General features: G+C 61.0%; 8 protein-coding genes across 8 annotated transcripts; 5 read left to right on the top strand and 3 right to left on the bottom strand.

The window, feature by feature from the left end:
- Positions 1 to 1,876: 1,876 nt before the first annotated feature.
- Positions 1,877 to 4,618, top strand: BXZ73DRAFT_73257 (uncharacterized protein; the record flags this gene model as incomplete). Its single annotated transcript, XM_048021863.1, has 6 exons — positions 1,877 to 2,088; positions 2,458 to 2,544; positions 2,573 to 2,625; positions 2,654 to 2,729; positions 2,782 to 4,264; positions 4,325 to 4,618. The coding sequence occupies 6 exons, from the start codon at positions 1,877 to 1,879 to the stop codon at positions 4,616 to 4,618; spliced, it is 2,205 nt and encodes a 734-aa protein (XP_047883024.1).
- Positions 4,619 to 5,477: 859 nt separating this feature from the next.
- On the top strand, positions 5,478 to 6,337 carry BXZ73DRAFT_96024 (folate-sensitive fragile site protein Fra10Ac1-domain-containing protein; the record flags this gene model as incomplete). The annotated part of the gene is made up of 3 exons (XM_048026962.1): positions 5,478 to 5,584; positions 5,646 to 5,775; positions 5,831 to 6,337. 3 exons carry the CDS (start codon positions 5,478 to 5,480, stop codon positions 6,335 to 6,337), a joined length of 744 nt encoding a protein of 247 aa, XP_047883025.1.
- A 150-nt stretch (positions 6,338 to 6,487) lies between these two features.
- Positions 6,488 to 7,815, bottom strand: BXZ73DRAFT_86611 (NAD(P)-binding protein; the record flags this gene model as incomplete). The annotated part of the gene is made up of 4 exons (XM_048024266.1): positions 6,488 to 7,069; positions 7,135 to 7,287; positions 7,343 to 7,530; positions 7,596 to 7,815. The coding sequence occupies 4 exons, from the start codon at positions 7,813 to 7,815 to the stop codon at positions 6,488 to 6,490; spliced, it is 1,143 nt and encodes a 380-aa protein (XP_047883026.1).
- Positions 7,816 to 8,566: 751 nt separating this feature from the next.
- On the bottom strand, positions 8,567 to 10,521 carry BXZ73DRAFT_86612 (DUF185-domain-containing protein; the record flags this gene model as incomplete). Its single annotated transcript, XM_048024267.1, has 7 exons — positions 8,567 to 8,889; positions 9,042 to 9,147; positions 9,423 to 9,794; positions 9,846 to 10,076; positions 10,131 to 10,241; positions 10,292 to 10,447; positions 10,474 to 10,521. 7 exons carry the CDS (start codon positions 10,519 to 10,521, stop codon positions 8,567 to 8,569), a joined length of 1,347 nt encoding a protein of 448 aa, XP_047883027.1.
- A 721-nt stretch (positions 10,522 to 11,242) lies between these two features.
- BXZ73DRAFT_86613 (eukaryotic translation initiation factor 6) lies at positions 11,243 to 12,217 on the top strand (the record flags this gene model as incomplete). Its single annotated transcript, XM_048024268.1, has 5 exons — positions 11,243 to 11,252; positions 11,313 to 11,495; positions 11,554 to 11,906; positions 11,968 to 12,088; positions 12,147 to 12,217. The coding sequence occupies 5 exons, from the start codon at positions 11,243 to 11,245 to the stop codon at positions 12,215 to 12,217; spliced, it is 738 nt and encodes a 245-aa protein (XP_047883028.1).
- A 637-nt stretch (positions 12,218 to 12,854) lies between these two features.
- Positions 12,855 to 18,596, top strand: BXZ73DRAFT_38811 (inositol hexakisphosphate-domain-containing protein; the record flags this gene model as incomplete). The annotated part of the gene is made up of 29 exons (XM_048018258.1): positions 12,855 to 12,954; positions 13,016 to 13,213; positions 13,281 to 13,416; positions 13,468 to 13,502; positions 13,553 to 13,668; positions 13,721 to 13,738; positions 13,870 to 14,079; positions 14,132 to 14,246; positions 14,304 to 14,477; positions 14,527 to 14,653; positions 14,707 to 14,802; positions 14,856 to 15,039; positions 15,095 to 15,123; positions 15,180 to 15,457; positions 15,519 to 15,609; positions 15,664 to 15,943; positions 16,027 to 16,189; positions 16,269 to 16,553; positions 16,622 to 16,823; positions 16,881 to 17,021; positions 17,084 to 17,104; positions 17,157 to 17,232; positions 17,289 to 17,359; positions 17,411 to 17,633; positions 17,699 to 17,722; positions 17,773 to 18,052; positions 18,123 to 18,246; positions 18,305 to 18,382; positions 18,455 to 18,596. The coding sequence occupies 29 exons, from the start codon at positions 12,855 to 12,857 to the stop codon at positions 18,594 to 18,596; spliced, it is 4,017 nt and encodes a 1,338-aa protein (XP_047883029.1).
- A 1,272-nt stretch (positions 18,597 to 19,868) lies between these two features.
- Positions 19,869 to 20,414, top strand: BXZ73DRAFT_38218 (uncharacterized protein; the record flags this gene model as incomplete). Its single annotated transcript, XM_048018147.1, has 1 exon — positions 19,869 to 20,414. A coding segment is annotated over one exon (546 nt), but the record flags the coding sequence as incomplete, so codon positions are not given.
- A 2,343-nt stretch (positions 20,415 to 22,757) lies between these two features.
- On the bottom strand, positions 22,758 to 24,932 carry BXZ73DRAFT_96029 (uncharacterized protein; the record flags this gene model as incomplete). The annotated part of the gene is made up of 7 exons (XM_048026963.1): positions 22,758 to 22,811; positions 22,882 to 22,893; positions 22,952 to 23,296; positions 23,353 to 23,797; positions 23,854 to 24,123; positions 24,175 to 24,764; positions 24,828 to 24,932. The coding sequence occupies 7 exons, from the start codon at positions 24,930 to 24,932 to the stop codon at positions 22,758 to 22,760; spliced, it is 1,821 nt and encodes a 606-aa protein (XP_047883031.1).
- Positions 24,933 to 25,148: the final 216 nt, after the last annotated feature.

Here is a 25,148-nt window from a genome sequence, read left to right on the forward strand (position 1 = left end):
ACGAATTAGCATAGAACATGCCTAAGGCCGAAACTAGTGCTGTGGACACACGAAACAAGTGTGCATGTCGCTAAGCGCCAACACAACCGTCTCTAACTACGGGCTTCAATTGTGATGCATGGCTGACCCCGGAAATTTCGAACTTTTGGAGGGTTTGTGACACATGACGTTCGAATAATTCGGAATGGTACGGTATGCAGTGTGTGGGGGGTATGCAATACAAGTACTATGAGGGAGGCGTCGACTGCACTATTGCCAGGATGTCAGGTCGAAGGCCTTGGCGTTGGCGTGGCACTTGCACCTGATGCAGAGGAGCGCAGTTAGTGCGTGCGGCGTAGGCGGAGAAAAAAAACCTTGTTGAATGCTATCAACCTCCACTGGTGAGCAAAACTTCGTGCGCTCCGCGGTTCCTCCGCAGTCTGGCATAGGCCTGGGTAATGGTGCTGGCGGGTGGCAGGGATGGAAGTCGGGGTTTGGCAGGATGAACGGGTTGCAATCACCGGCTCCGGCCCACCCGCGGGACGTCAAGATGGCATCCACGTGTGCAGTAGAACGCCCGCAGCGCACGCGTGCACAACAAACCATTTCGGACGGAGGTGCGCTCGGGGTCTTGTACGAGGTCTCGGCTATGGGCACGTGATACTGATCCTTATGCTGGAAGACGGAAAGAGGATTGCCGCATCGGTCGAGACTGCCCGTAAGAACTTAACCACGCCGCCCGCGAGAACGCCCGCGAGCTGTGTACTCTCTCTCTCTCTCTCTCTCTAACGGCAAACACGGTCGTTGGAGCGGCGGGGCTGGGTCTTCCTAGACGACGACCGCTGTTCCACCGCCGAGCGGGCTAGGCTTCTAGAGAATTGAGGTGGAGCAGGAGGTCAGGTACGGGTCGGCGTTAGGCTTAGGAGCCAGGAACGTACCGGCACCGCCCACGAAGAGCGTTCCAAAGGTGGAGATGCAATACCCAGGTCCCACACCCGGACGGCGGAGACGGATGCAGAGAGGCAGGTACAGCTGGCCTCCGAGACTAAAGTGTATGTTTGTTTTATGAGTGTTGGGCGAGCTATGCGTGATGCCAACGCTGATGCTGCGCAACGGCTGTTCAGAAATCGGAAGATGTAAGTTTGATCATGAGCTACTTGCTTTACTCTGGTGACCATCAGCATAGACTGTGCGTCTGGGTCTAATAGGCAACGATCGTGGTTGACATGCATGCAACTTGGTTGGAATGAGCGCACCTCTCGCGGCTTTGAGAGCGATGGTGTGCGGCTCGCGCGCACGGAATTGCAGCAGTTCCGGGACCGATCCATGTCCAGACGTCCACGGATGACCTCTGACCTGATGGGAAGCGCGGCAAAGGAAATTCCCTGCGCTATTCATGTGCGGGGGCGCGAATGCATGCCGCGAACGGGCAGCCACTCGATTGGTTTGACAGCGGGGACGCGCAGGTGTGCGCAGGGTGCGGGGGACGACGTCGGTGGCTGCCTTTGGCGGCGGGGGAGGCTGGCGCGGGGCTGGCGGTACCCCACACGGGGCTCGGGCGTCGATCGAGGAGGCGGGGCAGGTGGTCGGCGCCCGCGCTCGGCCTCAAATCCAGGCGGGACGATCGCGTCTCAGCCATCCCTCGCTCTGTGTTTGCTTGCTCGCTGCCGTTTTGCTCTGCTTTCTCCGCGGCCACGCGCCTTCCCTGCACCCGCGCACCCGACGCCTCTCGACACCTCCGCTCGACCGCGCGTACCCGCATCTTTACGTTTCGGGTTCCGTCCCACGCACCACCTGACCGTCGCTGCTCTCGCTCTAAAAGGCACCATCGCTCCCCTGGCGGGCTCGCTTTCTCGGTGCACCGCACGCGACCACCCCGCCCCCACCCCCGCATCCCATGTCGACCCGGTCCAAGTCGACGAAGCCCCGCCGCGGGTTCTTCGCGGTCGGGATGAACAAGAAGAGCCCCGCGCAGGCAGCAAACAGCCGGCGGCAGAGCGTCCGCCGCTCGGTGCTCCGCGCGGACGCACCTGAGCTCCGGCTCGCGTTCGACACCGACTCGGAGGAGTCGTTTGGCGACGGGATCAAACCCCAGTCGGCCTCGCCTTGGTCAGTCCAATTCCCACATCGCCCGCGGGCGTTTCCCCGAATCCCCGCGTCCGGGCTCACGCCGCGCGCATCGCTCCGGCGCGCGCCTGCGCGTAACTGAGATCTCCCTCCCGGGGTCCTTGTTGTTGCCTTACTGCTTCTCCCTTCTCCCAGCCCCGCTAGCCTGATGACCCCGCGAGTCAGATCATCGCTCTCTTTCTCTTTCTTCCTCCTCCCACGTCCTCGTCCACCTCGCACCCCGCGAGCCCCCTCCCCGTTGCCCTCCGTGCCCTCATTTCCGCCCCCTGCGTCATCCTCCTGTCTCCTCCGTCCTCCCTCTCCGCGCGTTCACCCACACATATGAACAGCACGCTGACCGCGTCCCCGCAGCCGGCCCACCTTTGATCACCGCCACCGCCCAGTCGACATGGCTGACACCCTCGCCCAGCCGCCGTCTCCACGCGTGTCCGCACCACGGTGAGCACTCCTCTTTGACTTTCGCCAGTCCCGCGAGCCTTTCGACGGTGATGGAGAAGAGCCTCGACGCTGAACTACGTCGTGAGCAGACCGATGACACGTCCTCAAGCACCCTCCGCGCAGCCCCACGCGTCCAACTCCAAAGTGCCCCCGCAGACGCCTGCGCGACGTCCTCCGAAACACAGGTGCGTCCTGCCCGTCCGTTCTCCGCGACAGCCTCTCATCGCGCGCCGACAGTGCTACGCTACCCCCTCCCCCTCCCGTCCCCAAACCCGAGCCGGAAGCTAACCGAGGCCTCTTCCGGCGGATCACCTCCAAAATCCGTCCTTCAAATGCCCGAAAAGACCCCAGCGTCAGCCCCGAGCGTTCGCGTAAGCCCACGCTCCGGATGCCCAAGGGTCCCGCCCCCGTCGCCGCCATCAACAACGACTTCACGTCAACCGAGCACCGCCAGGCCGCGCTGCGCGCCATGGGCCTCAAGCCCGCCGTCGCGCCCGCCGCGTTCAAGACCCCGGACGGGCTGATGAAGTCGCTCAGCGAGCAGGAGAAGGAGCTCGACCGGCGCGTCGCCGTCGTCGTCCCGCGCTCCTCGGCGGAGCTCGAGGACGGCGGGGCGAGCGAGGCCCGCCAGATCCGCGAGGCGTGGCTTGCGAAGCAGACGTTCCGCGGGCCCGCGAGCACGGGCGACGCGGTCGTGCGCGCGAGTGAGGACGGGCGCATCGGCGACCGCAGTCCCGTGCGCGCGACGTTCGTCGCGGCCACGAGCCTAACGGCGCGCGCTGGCGAGATCGGCGACGAGTCGACCGAGAGCGGGTGTGGCTCCGAGGACTTCCACACCGCGCCGAACTCGCCCTTCCCGCCCCCACCCGCCTCGCCCCCCGTACCCCCGAAGGACACCAAGGAGTCAAAGGACGCGGACCGCGTCGACCGCTGGCTGAGCACGGCGTCGACGCTGCCCACACCCCCGCCGTCCGAAGCGCACCTCGCCCCGCCTACGGATGACGCGGACGCGCAGCGACAGACGCCGTCACCCGCAGGGACGCTGCGCGCCCGGAAGGAGAAGCCGCCGCCGATCATCGTCACCCCCCACCGCTCCTCGCGCGACAAACCGCCGCCGCCCTCCCCACGCGCGCGTCCCGCCGCGGACCCCGCCGCCGATGACACTGCGCGCCCGCCGTCTTCCCCGCTGTCCGTACGCGGGCGCCGCACCGCGCCGTCCTCGCCCATGCTCGCGGTGCCCCCGTCCCCGCGCTTCGCCGGCCCCCCGCGCCTGGCGGAAAGCACGAGCGAGGAGAGCACGTCGAGCCGCGCGCGCTCGGGGACGCTCCCCGCGCTGTCCCCCACGCGCACGGTGGACTCGACGGGCGGGGACTCCGCGCTGCAGACCCCGACGACGCAATCGTGCCACGCGGCGGGCGCGCGTGAGCCGTCGCTCCCGCGCTCGTCCGACCACGGACACGACGCTGGCGCGCGCGCGCGACGCGAGCCCCTCGGCCCTGGGATCCCGGCCATGAAGCCCCCCGGGCCTGGTCCGATCCCAGAGGAGTACAGCGAGACGGAGCCGTCTGAGTCGGAGGAGGGCGGCGCGGAGGGCGAGTTTGGCTCGGGGCGCGTGACGGTGCGGCCGCGCCCGCCGCGGCAAGACACGGCAGAGGCCGCCGCAGCGAAGGAGGAGGGGCGGAAGTCGTTCAGCTTGTTCGGGAAGAAGAGCTCGCTCGACGTGAGTGTCGATTTGGCTTGGGTGGGATTCTGGCGCTGACGTTTGTTCTCTCACCTGCAGTTGCCCCGTGACACGAGAACGGCGTCGTCGATGATGAACCTCCGCCGTGCGTTCACGCACTCGAAGAACTCGCGACCGAAGCCGAAGCTCGACCCCGCTGCTGCCGGCGCGCGCACGCAACCACCGCCGTCGCCGACGTTCCTCACCGCGTCTGCAGCAGCGCGAACGCCGGGCGTGGGCCTCCGCGCGGGTATCCAGCCTACGATACACAGCCGCGGGTCGATCCTCGCCGGCACGCACGCGATCGAAGACGAGGAGAGCAGGCGGCTGAGCGAGATGGCGTTCCTGCTGTGATTAAGGATGTTGGATATTTGCTCTCTGGGTCTTTTCTTCGTTGATCGTCTCCAGGACTCTTTTAGGTACTGTCGGCATACAACGAGTCTTAGTCCGTTCCCTCCCACATGTGCTGTATCTACGCCCTGCATCCGCTCGCTCTTTCTCTCCGCCCTTCGTTTATCTCCCGATCTGCGCACATCTACTGCTTCTCCCGTACACTCTCCATCCTAGCCCCTTTCCTTTACTATCCCAACAGCCTACATTGCATGTTAGATACATACATCGTACCCTCTGCGCCTTGCGCGCCCCCTCCTCTCCTCCCTCGCAGTGCTCTCGACCCGCTCTTACAGCAAGCCACACTCTTTATCCCCGGAGGAGGCCGAGGACGCTCGCCGTCCTCGCCTCCGTATTTATCATACGGTCCTTGCGCTACGCGGGCATACCATCCGCCGCCCGGTAGTAATGCGCGCGCGCGCGCGCCCTTGTGTATCATATACCCTCTCCGTCGTCCACGCCGCCGTCGGGCCCGCACGGCTGCAGGATTGCGTGCAGTCCCCCATGAGATCTGAGACTTGCTGAGGCCGAGAGGTATGGACGTTCGCGATTGTGCCGACCGCCTGTCGGACTGCGAATGGAGAATCTGCCAAGAAAGCTCGGTCTCACAACCGTTGTGTTGTGGTGCATCCATGAAGAGACCGAGTCGTGGTCCTCGCTTGTGATTCGAAGAACAAGAACGCCGTGGGAGTATGTGCTGCGCTCCGAATACCAACCCTCGCTGACAAATAGACGCCTCACATGCGTTGCAGAAGAACTCCCATCTGTGCCATCGGGTCGACGAAATTCGAACTGCCGGACTGTCACAGGACACCATATTGTCATGGAACAGTTGACGTCTTACACTCCGTATGTGTCGAAAAGTGCCGGCTCTTCGAAGCAAGTCCAGGCCGCCACAACGGAGTTCGAGATCCTCAAGAACTCCCATCAGTATGCAACACATTCCCACACACTCGCGTATGCGTGACATACACTCATTAAATTTCTGTAGGTTCCTCAGAGACGATGGCGAAGGGGACGAAAGGAAGATGTCGTGGGACGACAGGATGGCCAAGAAATACTACTCGTCGCTCTATCGGGAGTACGCCGTCTGCGACCTCAAGCACTACAAGTCTGGCAACGTACGTCTCGCCTCGCCTCGCCGATCTATACAGAACACTGAAGCCCATGGCGCAGTTCGCTCTGAGATGGAGAACAGAGGAAGAAGTCCTCTCTGGCGCTGGAGAGACGTCTTGCGGCAACACCCGTTGTCCGCTGCACAAGGAGTCTCCGGACGAGGATGACGTACGCCCCGGGCTGACGACGCTCGAGCTCCCGTTTGCGTACGAAGAGCGCGGTGAGAGCAAGTTCGCGCTCGTCAAGGTCGTCCTCTGCACGAGGTGCTGCAAGAAGCTCATGTGGAAGCGCAACAAAGACAAGGCCGCGCAGCAGCACGTGGAAGGTCCGGCCGGCGAGCATCAGACCCTGGACAACCTTGGGCTGAAACGCGGTGGCACGGACGCTGGACCTGCATCACGCAAGGATGCCAGAGGGACCCGCAGGGAGCCCTCGCCACGACAAGAAAGGCCTGCCGTTCGGGACGACGATCGCAGCGGACGCCATGGCCTGGGCCGCACTCGGAAGCGCGACTCCCGCTCCCACTCTCCCCGGCTGCGCACGCAGGAGCGCCGTCGGTCCCCGTAGCTTCGCCTTCACTCCATAGAGCCTTCTCGCCAAGTCGCTCGTCCGGGTTTAGTGCGTCGGTAAGTGTGTCCGCGCACCCACGTGGGGAACACGCCGATGCGGACGACCGGCGGCGACTGCCACAGCATGTACAGTGTAATATTAATGGCCCTACAGCTTCTCGATCACGTCCCACTTCGGCCGAATCGTCTTCCCGTCCTCCGAGTTCTTGAGCAGCGCCCGCCTCAGCCCGCCGTCGTACGCGTTCGCCCGCATCCACGCCTCGAGCGTGAGCGCGCGCGGGTGCACCCGCCGCACCCACCCCATGTCCCGCGTGATCACGTCGTCCCGCCAGAGAGCCCACCAGCCGCGGAAGTTCTCCGCCCACGTCGTCGTCGTCGTCGTCGCCGCCATGTCTCCGAGTTCGACTCCGTTTGCCCCGTCGCTCCCGCGCTCGTTGGCGAGCGGGTCGTCGACGCCCTCGAAGTTCGCGAACCACTCGTCCACGGTCTGGTGCACGACCTCGGCGCGCCGGCCGGTTACCCGCGTGAACGTTGCGGCGAGCGCGTCCCAGCCGACGACGTCACTCGCGACCTGGAGTTCGCGCCCGGACGTCGACTCCCGGTGGTCGAAGGTGTGCCGCGCGAAGAAGGCGAGGTCGGCGAGCGCGATCATCGGGACGTGCCCACACCCGATCGGCGTGGCGAAGACGGCGGTGCCGTCTGCGCGGGTCTTGAGGGGGCCGAACATGAGCTGGACGGCGGCGGACGGTGTGTCAGGATCGGGAGAAAATAGGAGAAGTGGGAGGTTGGACGTACGTTGAAGAGCATGTCCATGTAGGGCCCCGAGGTCACTATGCTCCATGCCATGTCGTCTGGTGTCGTGCCCGAGGGCTGTGAGCGCATCCAGTCCGCAACCCGTGCCTTTCCGTCGTAGTGCTGGCAGCGGTATTGTTCGTCGTAATTTCCCGCCTGGGAGGGAGGTGAGGTCACCGGCAGGATAGGTAGCAAAAACAGTGAGGCTCACCCGGTAGGCATAATCTAGGTTGCTCCAGACATAATGCTTGACGCACTTCGCCTTCCTAGCCAGCTCAAATATGCGGATGCCGGCCCAGGTCTCCTTCTCCTCGCCCACCGTGAAGCCGTCCGTGTTGACCCACATGCCGTAGACGTCTCGCAGCGCGCACTCGACGCTTGGTAAATTGTCGAAAGACCCTATATCAAACGTGGTCGGAATCAGACACCTGATAGTCCCAGAAACAAGATATTCAGTCACTCGCCTTCAACGCACTGAACCCCGCGCTGAGCGAGTTCCTTGGCACGCTTGCTCCCGGTGTCTCGCGTGAACGCCCTCACTGCGTACGGCGACGGTCGACCGTCCTCGCACGGCGCAAGCAGTTTGTCGACGACGGCCATTCCCTGCGCACCCGTGGCACCGATGACGAGGATCGTCTTCAAGTTCATGCTTGTGTTGCCGTTCTGGACCTGCTGGAGCCCCATTGCGCTGGAAACTGTCGGTCAAAGAAGGGTAGCGGAAGGCTAATCTCGAGCGGGCCTCCACGCGTTCTTTATAGGTGCCCGGTGCCGCGCTAGTGTTAGGCGGCTCGCCACATTTGGTGCGGTGTTTTGTGGTGGCCCCACGAGGGCCTACGCCCTGGGCCGGACTTGAGCATGCACCGGCGCCACGGGCCCAGGGGTGCGGCGCGCGATATCCGACTGCGAGCGGCCCACGACGCCCGGGAGACGAAGACGGCCGCTCGTCCGAGCGGCGCGGCCAGAAGCTTAGAGACCCTGGGCCCACTCGGGCCAGAAGGCGAGGGGCAAGCGTAAAGGGCGCTCCGTCCCACACTACCCCGCAGCCCTGTGGCGCGGACCCACAGTGCGATTGCCGTGCGGCTGCACGCGCAGCGCCAGCGTGCGCTCGTGTGCGCTGCGCTCGCCGCTCGGTGCTCAGCCTTCAGGGGAGGAGGTGGGCTTCGCGCCTGGCCACGGCGTTCACGTAGATGGAATTCGACTCGGGCCCTCTCGATTGCGACCAATCACCCTTGCAGGGTTTGAGGCCGACCACGGTATACCGGGCGGGCGTGAGTGGCCCGACGACCTGCGAAGACTCGGCTCCGTCTGTGCTTCGCCCGCGAGCCGGAGGGCGGGCGGACGGGGGCAGGTGGGACCAAGAGAGCGGAGACGAGGTCAGATTGCGCAGTGGGGGCACGCCGGGTGGGCCGACCAATGTAGCTAAGACAAGCGTGCTCTACAGCCGCACCGTCGCCGCACTTGCGCCTCCGCCGCGCGGTTGGCTTGCCGCCGCCGCCGCCGCAGACGAGGCCGCAGGGGGGTCGAGGTCGAGGAACGGCCACCGCTCTGCGTCGTCCATGCGCCCGAGCGGCTTCCCGGTGAGAGCCATGACCTTGTACTGGGTGCCCATGCCCGTCGGGTCGACGAGCCGCTTCGCGGCATTCTCGATGTCGTTCCGGCGTTTGTCGTCTTGCGTGGATGCCGCGAGGGCGGCGACGCGCTGCTTGATACCCATGCGCTCGAGGAAAGCCGATTGCGTGATTGGGCCGTGCGATGACACTGGACGGAGAAGAACGTTGGAGTTCAGTATGCGTGACGCGCGAAGATAGGGAGGGGTGGGCAAAGGGTCCCGGAGAAGTCGATGTGTGTCAGATGACGGAGGCCACCATGCTGGACCGGGTCGTCCGAGAGGAAAAAAGGTAGAGACGTACCGAGATCTTCGGTGGCCTCTCTGAGATACGCAAAGTCGACGTTAACGGTCAAGTCGCATTCACCCGGGCGATGGAAGACGTCGGCGAGCTTATGATTTCTGAATGCCTACAAGCCCCGAGAACGTCAAGGTTAAGTCAGTTAGCTGATCATGACGTGTCACAATCCAGCAACGACAAGCCGTGGAGTCCATATTTCTATTGAACATGTTGTTGGAAGAATCCTTCTCAAAGTTTAACAGCTCTCTTGACAAATGGTCCCCCTGGTGTGCAAGAGATAAAGTCTAGCCGACCTCACTGGGGGAACAGAAGACACGGGGTGCAATCGAGGACACGGCGGAAGCACGGAGAAAGTAAGAGGCAGTGAACGCGCGAACCACTCACACGGAAGGAATTCCCGTAAACCTTGTCATCGCCGTAGTCGACGATGAGTGCACTTCCAGCAGTACTGTCCCAAGCGCTATTAAGACCGTTTACGTGCAGGAGCTCTCCGATTCTACGTGCGACGCTGAAAGACGCAGGTGAAACTTCTATCCGCGACCCAATCGGTAATTTGGGAAAGCGTGTCGAAGAGTTGCACAATACAGAAGCTTCGAGCAATGGATGCGATACGACTTGGCGTAACCGCGGTTGCTGAGTCAATGGAGAGAAATCCAACGTGGGCTTGCTGGTGTTGTCACCTGGTCTCAAAATGACGGGCTCCGAGGGGTCAGGGCCTACATCGATGAGCACCTCGCGCCAATCACGCTCGCTTTTCTGTTACATAGAGCGTGAGTGCTTATATACCTCAATAAGCCGGCCACTTACCTGGAACAAACGAAAGGGGAGGGCGTCGAAAAACTCGTGCGCGACTAGAAGTGTGAATTTATTGGCATCGGGCTTGATCTCGATTAGCTCGTCATGCCAATGCAGCCGCCATCCGTTTTTCTGAGTGATATTGGTCAGTTTCGACTCTTGCTTGGTGCGCATCGCCCGACTCGTCTCAACAAGGTGGACGTCTTTGACTGCATTCCGTGCCTGCGGGAATTGTGAGAATACCTACAAGTGCGACCGTTAGGACATGCGATTTCGTAGCAAGGGGTAACTACTCACTCGTAGTACATCGTGCATGAGCGTTCCGCGACCAGGACCGAGTTCCACGAGTCGGACTTCTCTTGACATTCCCGAAGTCAACCATTGCGACAATAGCCATACTGCCAGGAGCTGTCCCATGATCAGTGATATGTTGCCCTCAGTGAAGGAATTCAGCTCGCTTCGCCAAATACTTGACTGATTTCGGGACTAGTGATGAAGTCCCCCTTTGAACCAATGACGTGATGTGCAGGGTTCATGTAGTACCCAAGTTGCGGGTGTGAGAGGCACGTGTGCATGTAGTCGGCGAAGGTTATGGGACCTGTCGTCTCAACCACCTTTTAGTACACCTTGACGTGATAACGATGAAGCCATCCCACTCAAACTCAAGGAATATGATAAAGTATGGCATTGCGCGAAGTGGACATGCATACAGATGGTAGAATAGTGTCGCCCAGGTTCAAAAAACGTGAACGGGCGAGCGAATATAGTCCATGATGCATGATGGGAGGTGGTTACAGACGTTATGCGATACGAGCACTCCATTTATCCGATGAAACCGGGGTTCAAATGGAGGGAGGATGGGTACGTGAGGAAATGACATGACGAACAACATACCTTTATTCGTTCCACCAGCTGCTTTTCAAGCACCGTGGCTGCCCCTGCAGAAACAGAAGACAATTCTGTGTGCCCTAATGTCGCACTCGTAGATTGCATCCGCCAGTATGTTGCGGTCGTCCTCGGTGCCACACGTCCGTGTGGAAGGAATGCACCGGGGAGCCTGTGGTGTCGGAGCAATCTCATATCGAGTCAGCGCAGCGTCGTCGCAATTTTCGTATCCAGGAAGCAGCACGGCGGCCGGAGAGTCAAGGGCAGTGAGTGTTGCGTCGGAGCCGGGGATGGAAGAGGAAGGGCTCGCTGGTGGCACTCCCTCGCGGGTCCGAGGTTGACTTGTTCTAGCGCCAAATCACTCTCTCCCGCGCGGGCCGGAGAGATATAACCGTTGCTCACTTTTCGCTCAAGGTAAGCCACCCTCTCACCACTCGTCTGCCACTCCCTTCACCTCCCCCTCTTCACCTCCCCGCCTCCACACCCTTTCTCAAGACCGTTCACGAAGAAATCCCCCACCTACCATGGCGACCCGTGCGTCTTGTCTTCGGAGCGCTCATCAGCCACCGCTCACCTAAAAACTTCGGATCGCAGGCATCCAGTTCGAAAACAGCAGCGATATCGGAGTCTTCTCCAAGCTTACAAACACCTACTGCCTCTGTGCGATTCAGGGCAGCACAAACTTCTATTCCGCGTTCGAGAGCGAACTTGGAGATGTCGTTCCGATCGTGCACACGAGTATCGGGGGCACGCGGATTATCGGGCGACTAACAGCGGGTGCGTCTCCAGCCTTTGCTTCGTTGTCGTTGCCCCTTCATCCTCACTTTCCCCTTAGGAAACCGCCACGGGCTGCTAGTGCCGTCCACCACCACCGACCAGGAGCTTCAGCACCTCCGGAACTCACTCCCTGACGCCGTCGCGATCCAGCGCGTAGAGGAGAGGCTATCGGCACTCGGCAACGTCATTGCGTGCAATGACTACGTTGCTCTCGTCCACCCCGATATCGACCGGGAGACGGAAGAGATCATCGCCGATGTCCTCAAGGTTGAGGTTTTCCGACAAACGATCGCCGACAATGTGCTCGTCGGAAGCTACGCCGTGATCTCGAATCAGGGCGGTATCGTCCATCCAAAGACGAGCATACAAGATCAAGATGAACTGAGTTCCCTTCTTCAAGTTCCGCTCGTGGTACGCTGCCTCAGACTTCTTCCCGTGACGCCTCTGCTGATAACGTGACCGTCCCGTACAGGCTGGAACCGTCAACCGCGGATCCGACGTGCTGGGCGCGGGCCTCGTGGTGAATGATTGGTGTGCGTTTACGGGTTTGGATACGACGGCGACAGAGATTAGCGTCATCGAGGCTGCGTTCAGTGCGTATCTTTACGTCCCTCAGCCAAATCCCCCGAGATTGACGCCCCGAACCTTCAGAGCTTCAGGGCCAAAACTCCGCCGCGGTCATCGGGGAGATGCGCGACTCGCTCATCGACAGCTGGGCATGAGCTTTTCCATGACACTTTTCTGCGACGGGTTCTCTGTATGTATCCATGGGCTTGCATTATGGACAGACTCCAGCAGACGCGACGTAGCAGTAGTCCACCTCAGCTGTATTTCTATCACTGTGACTGAATCTCTGCATCTTGACGCACGCATCTCCATCCCTTCGACCCGACGCGCAACGTGCGCATGGGTGAGAGCCCGGCCTGCCAGTACAGTGAAGCGTACGCAGAATCCGATCATGACGCGCGAGAGACACGCGTAGGACACGCGCCGCGCGATTGGACGCGCGGTGACGCAGTGCGCGTCGCCCGCGCTCCGGACCACTCATCTGGGCCATACAATCGGCGCCGCTCTTTCCAGCATGCAAGCCGTCGCTTCTCTTGCTCTCCCTTTACCCCCTCCTCTCGCCCACTCGTCGCCCTGTTCGTCCGTGCTGCTCGTCGATCCCCCCGCATGGCGATGAACGTCCGCCCCATTTCAGCCCCGCCGCACAGTGCTCCCGAGGCCCACACGGCCGCGCTGCGTCGCCCTACGGTCGGCGACGATGATCTGCGCCGAAGGCTGCTAAGTAGCTCGGTGCCCGGGAACGAGGGCGCAGACCTCGTGGACCCGCCCGCACCCTCGCCCACGCTCGACATCATGCCGCAACTGCAGCGGTCGGGCCCCTCTATCGTGAAGACGCGCCAGGGCAGCGTGCTCTCGCGCGGAGTGATCCTCAAGACGGACCACTATCCCTCAGGTGTGCTTTCATCGAAGTGCTCGTGTGCGGAGTGCGTGCTGAGCGCACGTGCGGGGGACAGGCCGCGCCCTGGATCTTGATATCAACGTGCACGGCGCCCCCAACTTCCGCGCACCGAGGCAAGGCAGTTTGAACGTCTATGGTGTCGCGCAGCCGCGCACGCAGGGCCTGCGTGCGATCCTGTCGGTGCTGCGCTGTCGACCGAACCTCCCCAATCCAACGCACGTTGTGTGGTTCTGCACTCGTGAAGAGCCCATAGGTGCGTCGACACAGCGTCAAGTCACTGACGCGTTCGAAGGTCGTGTGCTCATCCTGACCCGCCTCAGTGTACATATCAGGACGGCCGTTTGTCCTTCGCGACGCGTCAGAACCGCGACAATCGCTAAGATTGTCGGACCGCGCTGAAAACCTAGAAGACATCGAAAGGCGACTGAAAAATGACATTCTCGCGGAATCTGCCAAGTAAGTCTTGTCTCGCTCCTTCGAAGGGACGCTGATCAGAACGGTAAGCAGATTCGGCGGACTTGTGCTCACGCACAACGAAGTCGGTGAGAGCGTCTCGTCGCGCACATTCGTCGCTAGTTGACAGGTTATGCAGCTTCGGACACTGGCGAGGGTGCCATCCTCCCGACATGGACTGCCGTTGACCAGAACAATGTTCGAACACAGCGCGAGCTCATGGAGTACATGAAGAAAGAGGGCTGGAACGTCGAGGTATGTCTATTCGCTCCTTGTGACACGCATACACTCAACACATGATTTGCAGTACCATCGGTATGTCGTGGTGATGTGGTTTCCATGAAACCCATCTCATAGTGGAACCATGCTACAGAATTCCCATCTCTCCCGAGCGTCAGATCGAGGCAAGCACTTTGTTCATCCGACGTATTATAACTTTGGCTAAACTCTTCGCAGAACAACTATCTGGACGCCTACCTTCGTGTTATCAAGCAGGCCGACCCTCTTGAGACCGCTCTGGTTTTCAACTGTGGTATGGGCGCGGTCCGTACTACCTTCGCCATGGTAGCTGCCTGCATAGTACGCAGGAAGCAATTCATTGATCGCGGACTGGAAGATCCATACGCCCCACGAAGTTCATCGAGGCCAGTATCTGGGATAAATACAGTACGTTTTGACCTCGTCTCACCGATGGCCTTGCACCGATTGTAGAGTCTAGCCTTCGGGGATGTCACCGCCCACAAACGCTAAGATATTGCAAGCTCTTGAACAAGCCAATGCTCAGCAAGACATGAACCGCTCTCTCCTCCGCATTACCCACATCCTTCAGCAACGTAAGGGCTGTGACAGAATTGAGGTGATGCTGAAGATTTCTGACTCTTTCATCATAGAACTTGACGGGAAGAACTCTCAAGGAGCTATCGAGCTGCTCCTCACTCAGCCCTCACTCTTGGACAGCTTACAGAAGGCACACATGGGTAACTACGGCATCATTCTGAGTCTGCTCGGAGTCCTCGAGCACGGCACCAAGGCAAAGAAGCTCGTCGATAGCATTATCGACGTCTGTGCGTAGCGTCATTTTTCTGACCTATGTTGTTACCAACAAACCGTCAGGTGATCACGTCGTCAACCTTCGCGAGGATATCTTTTTGAACCGGATTCGTTATTCGCTCACTACCAACGTGGATGACACTGAGCGGGAGAACTTCCTCAGCAGAGCCGTTAAATCGCTTGAGAAGTAGTACGTGTGTAAGTCCCCGATATGTGTGTCATTGGCTCATTTGCTTCCTCCAGCTTCTTCATGATCGCCTTTGCCAACTACGTCGAGATGCAAGACGACTTCGGCCAAAGCTTTGCAGATTGGTTGAAGGCGAGGACCGAGATCTGGAAGTCAGTAAAACTCCACTCACAAGCTTTGTCACGTTTTTGACTCCTTAATTAAGCCAAGTATCATTCCTCCGGCGAGCACACGGCTCCAAGCTTAGCGTTTTCACGCCTATCAACGACCTCTCGACGCTTTCAAGAACGGGCGGCGACCGCCGTGCTCTCTTGCCCGGTCAGGAAAACAACGTCGCTATTGCAGGTGGTCAGATCCTTGGAGACGAGTACTCCGATCATGTCGTGAGGGTGAATACAAGTTATTTGTACACGGTTGAAGCCGAGGTTCATGGGTTTCTTTCAGAATCGGAGCGGAATTATCCTCAGAGAAGGGTAGGTGACCCCTCAAATTGATCATTCGACTGAGCTGACATAGTCCACGCGTCCAGGACCCTACTCAAGTCCGACCAATGGTTCAGTCGCCAATCTCACGTTTCAGACGGCGTGCGCGGAGCCATCAATTTCCGCAACATACCCGGGACCAGCATCTATGCACTTGGCCAGCCAACCCTGGAGGCCATTGACGAGGTTGTGCGGAGGGTGCATGCCAATCACCCCGAAGCTACTCGGATCATGTGGATTACGTTACGCGAGGAGCCGATTGTATACGTGAATGGCGCCCCATACTGTCTGCGCAGGGAGCGTTTCTCGCTGCGAAACATGAAGGGTAAGTGCATTCCCACAATCCACCTGCGGATGGCCGGACTGATCGTATTTCCGACGCGCAGACTACGGAGGGATCTCTTCATCTCGTCTGGAAGTGCTAGAAGAGCGTCTCCGTGATGATGTTGTCAATGAAGTTCAGACTTTCGGTGGCAGGTATGCCAACCACTTTTTCTTGTAACATGACATTGACAATCGTCTGTCCAACAGGTTGCTTCTGCATACAGAGACACCCGACGGGTCTGTCGTTCCGATATGGGAGGAAGTTGACAGTAACAACATCATGGTCCTCAAGGATGTGATGGCTGACCGCAGGCACGCTGCCGAGCACCTCGAGCTCGGATACGCTCGTATTCCTATTACCGCCGAGCGTCCTCCAGATTTCACCGATCTGAGCGAGCTCATCGAAGTGATGATTCGGAGCAATGCCAGTGGTGCTCCGGTTGTCATAAATTGTCAGCTCGGCCGTGGCCGGAGCACATTGACATCGGTCAGTGCTTCAGTCATTGACACTAAGCTGTGCCCGGTCTCGCTGTCTTTGTAGATCAAGCTAAATCTGCGAACCTTTGACAGGTCATCCTCTTACTCATTCAGCAATGGCTTGCGAACGCCACGACACTCCGAGACCCGACCACGCCTGGCCCGCTGCAGCGCACAATGACCGCCACGTCTATCGCCACTATCGCTGACTTTACCCCGCATCGTGCCACGCGGCACTCGTACCAGATCATCAACAGTACGCTCGCATACCGTTTCACCTTCTACCCGCTGCTGACCGCCGATTTGCATATCGCGCCGTCTTTCTGGGCGCACAGACCTCCTGCGCGTGATTCGCAAGGGCCCGATGGTGAAACAGGCGGTCGACGACGCGATCGACCAGTGCGCGGAGGTGCTTAACCTGCGCGACGCGATCGAGGAGGCGCGCACGCGCGCGGAGCAGGAGGCCGACGAGCGGCAGCGCCGGCTGTACTCGCACCGCGGCCTGCAGAACCTCCGGCGGTACTTCGAGCTCATCATCTTCCAGGCGTACCTGCAGAGCACCGAGCCGGACACGATGCAAACCCACGAGTCGTTCGAGTCGTTCGTCAAAAACCGGCCGGGTGCGCACTCATTTTGCTTTCTCTCATACTAACCGGTTGAGTGGGAGGCTGACGGGAGGCCGAGGCAGTGATCAAGACGTTCGAGAAGGAGCTCCTCACGGAGAACCTGAGCACACTCAAGCCGCTCGAGCGGATGGACGTTGCGGGGGGCGTGCCATTGCCGGACGAAGTGCGCAGCATTGTCGCGAACCGGTCGGGGAGCATCCTGTCGGCGTCGACGATCCTCAAGAGCGACTTCTTCTCAAACTTGCAGAAAATGAGCCTTCCAGAGTGCGTTCGTCCAACCTCATGAGGCCTAGAGCACGTTCTGACGGTGGATGCGAATAGGCGTATCGAGGGTGCACCAAATTTCCGACGGGTGCCGCTGGCGCTCCGGCTTGTCGCGACTCCTCTTCAGTCCCCTACGGCAGACAGCTTCGACCACCTGGACTTCATCACGGGTACCGACAACAAATGGGTGTGCGGGAGGTATGTGGCCGCGTGCGAAAGAATCCCACGTTGAATGAATTCCTTGACACGTCATTTAACAGTGGGATGCCAACTGTAGACGGGTGAGTACCACCCACTGAAGTTATCTTGTTTGGAATTTACAGCACATTACAGCCTGCGCCGAGCTCTTCAAAGGGTGAACGCCCATCCAGATGGGGACCACATGGTGTACTGGACCTCCTTGCGAGAAGTAGGGCCGCTACGAAATCAAATTTAGGACTTCCTTCCAACCGATTTGTTTCACAGGAACCGGTCATTTACGTTGCTGGTCGCCCCCATGTCCTCCGCTTAACAGACAAGCCATTGGAAAATGTCGAGTAAGTATGTTAGATTTCTCGAATTTCGATTCGCTTAATGGGCATTACCAGGGCCACCGGAGTCACCACGGCCGTCGTGGAGTCGATGGAGGAGAATTTCAAACGTGATGTCATTCGAGAGGTCCGCGCGGGCTCAGGCCGCATCCTCCTGCACGATGAGGTTGAGGAACGTCCTGGGGTGTTCTCAATCATCCCCATCTGGGAGCAGGTGGAGGAGAAGGACATCATGACGCCTCGCGACGTCTACAACTTGATGGTCGAAGAAGGGTACAAGGTCAGGAGCCCTTACTTCGGGTCACATGCAGAGGCTGGCGTACTGATACTGCCGCAATGCTACAGGTTGATTACGCCCGTGTGGCTGTGGTGAGTGCCCGTTCCTATAGAATTTCGGCCCATCTGACTGGGAGGCGCAGACGGACGAACAGGCACCACTCCCCGGGGCACTGTCGCAGATGCTGACGCGCGTGCGCTCAGGGCTCCAGAGCGGGCGCGCAGTCGATTTCGTCTTCAACTGCCAGATGGGCCGCGGGAGGACGACGAGCGGGATGGTGACGGCGTGCCTGATCGCGACGACGATGAACTGGAAGCACGAGGCGGAGATGAGCTACCAGGAGGACGAGGAGCGGAACGCGCACTCGCTAGACCAGTACGACTCGATCGACGGCCCGTCCGAGGAGGAGGCGTACTTGCAAGGTGCGTGATTCGGTCGCTCGATGGGATGACAGGCCACAGAGCCGAGCGGCGAGGGCTGATCGTGTTACAGGGGAGTATAAGGTCATCTTACAGCTCGTCAGCGTGATGTCTCACGGCAAGCTGGCGAAGCGCCTTACGGACCGGGCGATCGACCAGATGCAAGACGTACAGAACCTGCGCAAAGCGATATACGAGTACGTGCTGGAGACAAGAGCATATGGTCACATGTCTGAAGTATGGGGATGTGCTCAGCTACAAACTCAAGATGCAGGCGAGCGAGAAGGGAAGCGCGAAGCAACGCAAGCTGATGGACATTGGCGTGAACTACCTGTGAGGCGTCTTGGCTGATTCTGGACCGGCTGATTGCTGACCTGCGCGGGTGACGGTGGCGGATGCCTGCAGCTACCGATACGGGACATTGATTGTGTTCGCCAACTACCTCATCGAGATCCGAGAGTCGAAGACGGGGGAGGTGAGCTTTCCGTCATGGCTGGAGGAGAGGCGAGAGATTACGATGTTGCTCGGGCGTCGGACGCTGGATTGAAGGAGACCAGACATTGCATAGTACCGCCTAGCACCGCACAGCGTAGATGTGGACGTGTAATGGGGAACGTTGTACGATCAAGATATTGTGATGCACCCAAGTGAGCCGCGGGGCGGTGAGAGGCGCCGGGTCGGAATGGGAATCGGGATTCAGTCGCCGTGGCAGCTGCACGTGATGTGAGCCGGCTCACCGCCTTGCGCTCCAGGTTGTTTCGCTCCGCTCCCTCAACGTCTTCCGCATCGACCTTCACCTCTTCCTCTCCCTCTCCATCCACCTCCCATCCGTCCTCCCCCGCTGTCGCCTGCGACCCTCACGAAGCCCCTTCATTACCGAACTATCGCCGCCGGCTGGTGCCATAATTTCCTCACGTCTCCTCATCCTTTCCTCGCCCCCCAATTTTGCAGGCATGGTGACCTCGCGCTCATTGGCAAGATGCCTTGTCCTCCTTTCCGTTAACGCCTTCCTTCTCGCCGGGTCGACCGCCGCTGCTCCCCGTTTCGACGTTGCCCTCCCCCACATATCACCCGTTCCCCGAGCCTTTTTGGGCCTTGGTGACCAGACGGACACGACAACCACTGGGACCACGACTGGGACCGGCACGGACACAACAACCACTGGCACTGGGACCGCGACCACCACGGACACAGCAACCACTGGCACTACGACCACCACGCAGACTTCTGCCTCCACTACCCCTACGTCCACCTTGCAGACTTCTACCACCACTGGCACTACGTCCGCCGCGCCGCCGCCGACCTCCGCCACTATCACCCCTCCCACCACGACGAATCCTGCCCAGCAGGAGACCACAGTGTTGACGCAATCGACGAACTCGGACGGCTCTGTCGTGACGATCACCGTCGTAAACACGTCGCAAGCCACTTCCTCGGCTCCGGACAGTGCTCCGTCGAATACCAACAAGCCCAAGGATACGAGCGGTCTCAGCACGTCCACCATCGTTGGTCTGTCGGTGTCCGGAGGCATCGCGCTCATCGGCCTGATCGCCTTCGTGGTCTGGAAGTTCACGCGGAAACGGTTCACCGACGACGACTTCGACAGTGAGTCTTTTCCTCGTCCGCAGCCTCTGGCGATGCCCGGGAGCCGTCTCCCTCCGTCACTCGCGTTGGCGAAGGCGGGGCGGAGGCGGAGGTGTCTCACGCGGTCGCCAAGATGCCATCCCCGGACCCTAGCCCGGGGTTTGCTTCTTAGCCGAGCGTCCGCGCCCGGGCTGCCCGCCAGCGTCGCACACAATGCTGATACACCTCCCCAGACGAGGCCATCAAATGGCCCGAGCTCAACGCCCACGGCGACGGCCCCCAGCCCCCGCTCGCCACCAACCGCACCGGCGGTGCCGGCTTCGAGACCTCGTCCCAGCTCAACCTCGCCATCCAGCGCCCCGACTCGCGCGCCGGCAGCGTTGCGCCGTCGACCATGGGCGGCTCCTCGGTTGAGCTCTTCGCCGCTGGCCGTGATCCCTACGCGGTCCCGCCGCTCCCGCACATGAACCCCAACATGCCGTATCGCGACGATCCGAGCCAAGTCTACTACGACAACGAACCCTACGGCGCTGCCGCCGCCCCGCCCCCCGAGTCGATTCCCATGAGCCAGATGCGCGCGCGCTCTCCTGGTCCCCAGATGGCGTACGGTTACCCCACCGACGGACGCGTCAGCCCCGGTCCCCAGCAGGCTCTCGGTGGAAACAACTTGCGCACGGCAAGTCCAGGACCCCAGGCCTCCCTGTACTCTGCCCCGGGTCCTCAAGCAGGTCGCATGTCTCCCGGACCACAACAGGCATACCAGCCTGGTCCCGGGTATTAGATGCTGAGTCGCACGTGGCGATGGCGGCGTTAGAGGAGCGGGCTGCGGATGGCTGGCCTTGCACAGGTGCTCGGAAGCCAAGGGTGGATTGGAAGGTTGTGATGGGAGGCGATGTTCAACTGCGCCGGGGTCCGACGTAGACCGACCAGGCGGAGCTCTGGTTGGTCGTCGGCCGAAGCTCGTTTCTGCATGCGTAGACTTGCGGATTGACCACGGACGCAGGCACGGTCATGGTATACCCTCCGACAGAGAATACCGCGTTTCTAGTACACAAGTCGACGGGGTTGGACTGCACGCCGAACAGTTTGTTCATGGCTCATTGAACCGGACTCATGGTTGTGCGCACATGATTACTGTCTATTTCCTCGTCGTTATCTAATACAAGCTGTCGGTTTATTCCCTCGCACTGGTCCACGCCGACAACGCCTGCATTTTGCAGCCTGCAACCGATATCGTCTAGATCTGCCTTCTCCCCATACTTTCCCGCGTTCGCCGCTGCGCAGCATCGTTCTTTACCTGCTAGCTCCCTCCCGTCCCTGGAACCCGTCCCAGCTGGTCACCCGCACCCGTTCCCCACTTTGTTGCAATCAGCTTCTATATCTTTCCTGCTATCGTGAACTGTCCTCGCATCGCCTGGCTACCGCCTCTTCGCATATTGTCGTTCCGTCGCGCACGCACCCCCTGTGTCCCTCGAGGCACGTCCGCTCGTTCTGCATCCACGACTCGGACACGTCCTAGCATACCACCGTACATTTCGCACCACACCGACAACTTTCAAGGACTTGCGTATCGCCAGAGCCGTCCCCTCCCTTGCATGTCCTTTTCTTCATTTTCCCGGACCTCTGTCCTGTTTGATTTCGTTTCCACCTCTCCTTGGCGTTCGGTTCTCCGACTCATCTTGCTACCACTAATTATTTGGCGACATGTACATAGTCTTGCAAGCACGTACGCATCCACGCGTAGCTTACTAGCTCGCCCCCTCGTGCGCAGTGCACACACCATACAATACTTGCTAGTCGGAGTCCGATGTATATACACGTATGTACGTACAGGCATGCGCACTCGCGCACGCGCAGAAACGCAGAAGCATAAACGAGAACGACTCTCACTCGAAATGAATCGATACCAGCGTCTTGTGTCATGCGACGTGCGTATGTGCCGCGATTACGCCAGTGCCCCCACAAGTGCACTCGGGCTCGGTCCGTGAGCGCGGCGCGGTGCCCCGCTTTCCGGGACCAGCGCGGACCCGGCGGCGGAGGAACAAGCAGTGGTCGGCTAGGTGTGCGCTCCTCTTCGTGACAACAGTCCTGATTGCTTGGCGCTCCTGATTCTCACCAGGCAACGGGAGGCCGTACGCGTATCTACAGTGCCGTCTTTCGAGAGGGGTGGTGTCGCGCGTTGCCTCATACAACTACGTACTACGAGCCGAGACTGCGAGGTTTTGTGGGGCTCGGAGCCCAGGCGGAGCGCGCATGCAATCTAGGTGGATCAGACCGACGTCGCCGACGCGCTGTGTGCGCGCTGCACCGTGCTCGTGCACGACTCGCCGTCCTGTGCAGCGTGGGGGGAGCGGCGCGTCGCCGAAACGGTGCTGTTCCGCGTGGCCTAGCGGCTGAGACCGGTACCACGCGTCCGAGGTCCATACGATGGTACCCCTCTTCCCGTGTGTTCTCCGGACACGAGCACGGTGCACGACAAACGCAGCCCCTCCACGGGGCACGTTCTCCGTGAGCTCGTCAAGGCGACGTCTAGGTCAGCCTCCACAGGCTACAGGGAGATGGCATGACTGGCTGCCCGGGAGGCACTCGTCGAGTCGTCGGGCGCCCGGGCGGCGGGAAGTGACGGTGATCGTGTGCGTCACCGAGGCGCCGGGCGCAGTCGTTCCAAACCGGTCGTTCGTTGGAGCGATGAGTCTGATGTCGACGAACGTTTGAAGCGAGCATCGAGGAGAATGTGGCTAGTGGCTGCGGAGTTCGCAGCACCGGTGGTCTTGCACTGAGCAGACGCCGTGACTACTGTAGCGTGCGCCAGTGCCGATGAATAAGTGAGATAATAACGCGTGCAGTGAGGGTATACGTTAGAACGTCCATGGTCGCGCAACCCGCAAGTTCCCGAGGATGAAGTCATGAACGATCGAAGTCTAAGCGTTCGATCGTTTGAGACCAGGCTTGATTTTTGCCGGTAAAGTTGCCAAAGTGAGCGAGCCGATAGGCGGTCGCGTGATCGACAAAGGGAGCCCTCAGCCAGTCTTCCAGAGACAGTTTTATGCCACTTTATGCTGAACATCCAACGCAATACTGTCTGTGGTCGGCGTCGTCATCATGCCGAGAGCAGGAGTGGCGCTTACGTCGCGAGCCAAAGGTCCGACGCCAAAAACAGCTGGTCGGTTTGGGGCCCCTTCAGGTGTTTGTGGTCATAGACACGCAGAGTAGGAGAAGATACCGACGCTAGCGACCTCGCCACATACTGTCCCCATTTCCTACGCAAAACGATCAGCACTTTGCGAGACCGCGCACCCTAAAGCCCAGAGCGCTCACCACAGCAAGATAACCTTCCGGAGACGAGAGGACGGCGTTGAGCGCACGCCGCGGAAACGGCAGCCCATGCTCCGTGTGGTGCACCGAGTGCGGGGGTGCCGTGTCCGCGTTGCGTATCTCCCACCCCGGAGGCTCCGCCTTCTCCTTTTCCCTCTCGTCAGCCTTGCCCCCACCCCCGCCCGCCTCGTCCACGCACAACCGCGACCACGGCGCGACGAGAGACAGGGTCCCGAGCGCCCACTGCGGCTTCCTCGTCTCGTGCACCGGGTTCAAGTCGATCTCCGTCACCCCGCCCCCGGGGGCCCCGGCGTCGCCGCGAACACGCGCGCGCCGAACGGGTAGCACCTCGGGAACGTCCAGTCGTACCGGCGCACGATCCCGCGCTCGCACGACGCGAGCACGACGGAGCCGCGCGCGCCCCACGCGTCCCAGGGCACCGCCGCGGCGCCGCGGCGGACGAGCGCGCAGAGGACCGCGGCGGGGAGCAGGAGCGTGGCGGGCCGCCAGGCGGCCTGGGTGAGGTGCAGCGCGAGGATGCGCCGGGCGGGGTCCGGCCAGAACGGCGCGCAGGGGGGCGGGGCGGGGATGCTGGACTGCTGGATCGTCGCGCAGTGCGCGTGCGGGGGCAGCTTGAGGGCGATGTGCTCCCCGGGCGCGAGACCGCCGGGCTCGGGGTCCGCTTCGGAGTCCGGCGGGTGCTGGAAGCGATACACACGCATTTCGTCGTCCCAGAGGAAGGAGGAGACGAGGACGGTGCTGCAGTCGAGGAGCGTGGACGAAAAGCCGAGCCCGTGGAATTGCCGCTTCGTCGGGAAATACGATACCGGACGAGGGACGGAGGTGTTCCTGTCAGCGGTGACCGGGATATGCAATGCGGACGCGCGCGGCGGGCACTCACCCACACGAGGGCGCCCGTGGCCCAGTTCCAGATCTCGAACGTGACACGCTCGGAGAGCGAGGTGTGGTTGTCGCTCGCGATGCTCCAGGCGATGAGCAGGCCGTGGATCTGAATGTCCTTGTTCACCCTGCGTCGTCGCGGCCAGAAAGGCGGCGTACCAGTGTTACCTGCGGTTTGATCTTGCGGCGCGATGCGGATCGCGGGGCACAAGGTGCGAGGGTGGGTCGCCTCCGCGCGGTCGAGGCAGCGAATGTACGCTATTGCGTCCGCGTTCCTACACGACGTCAGAGGCACACAGGCGAAGAATCGGGATCCAAACACGCACTCTGACTGCCCTGCGCCGTCCTCGATAGTCTGCACGAACACGAGTAGGTTCTGGGTAATGTCCGTCGCGATGACGCACGGCCGCGCAGAGCCCATCGGGACGGCGTCGAGCGGCACCGTCCAGCTCACGACACCGCGCCCCGACGTCCCGTCCGCGCTCTCGCTCGCACACGCCCTCGCCCCGGCCCCCGCTCTAGTCCCGGCGACGATGATCGACCCGTCCGGGCCGAACGCGAGCATCGGCGGCAGCGGCGGCGCGACGACGAGCGCGTCCGCGTGGTCGGGGCGGACGACGACGGCGGCGAGCGCGCCGCCGAACGCGGGGTACGCGTCCCAGCGCGCGACGTGCGGGCCGCGCGCGACGGCGACGGGCGTGGCGGGGGCGAAGCGGCCGCTGTGGGCGCGGGCGCGGTGGAGGCGGAGGAGGTGGAGCTTGGCGGCGGTGCCGAGCGTGGACGGCCGGAAGGCGGGCGCGCAGGGGGCGAAGGCGCAGGGCGGGAGGGGCTGGTCGAGCATGCCGGCGAGGGCGAGCTCGAGCTTGTACTGGACGTAGACGTTGCGGGAGAGGATGCGGTGGAGGAAGGAGCAGGCCTGGAAGACGCCGGGTGGGTGAGCGCGGGCACGTATGTGCGGGCGCGGGGGAGGGAGACGCACCTTGCCGAGCGCGAAGACATCGCAGGGCTCGCACTCGAGACAGATGCCCACGAGCACTTCTTCGGGGACCCTGGAGATGAGCAGGCAGGGTGAGGATTGGGACATGGCGGCCGAGAACAAGTTGCAAGATGCGGGGGCGGCGGGATGCCGTTGAGTGATCGCGTTGACGTTTGCAAGGCACGTCAGGTATTTATTCAGTGTTTTGTATGCTAAGCTAAGCACCTTTGTCAGGTCCGAGTCGCTGACCGGAGATTCCGGCCGGAAATGCGAAAAAGAGCGCATAGCATTGAAAAGTAAGTACATAAGGTGATATGCGTACAT

The sequence above is a fragment of the Epithele typhae genome, assembly GCF_022376455.1.
Source record: "Epithele typhae strain CBS 203.58 chromosome Unknown BXZ73scaffold_2, whole genome shotgun sequence".
Lineage (NCBI taxonomy): Eukaryota > Fungi > Basidiomycota > Agaricomycetes > Polyporales > Epitheliaceae > Epithele > Epithele typhae.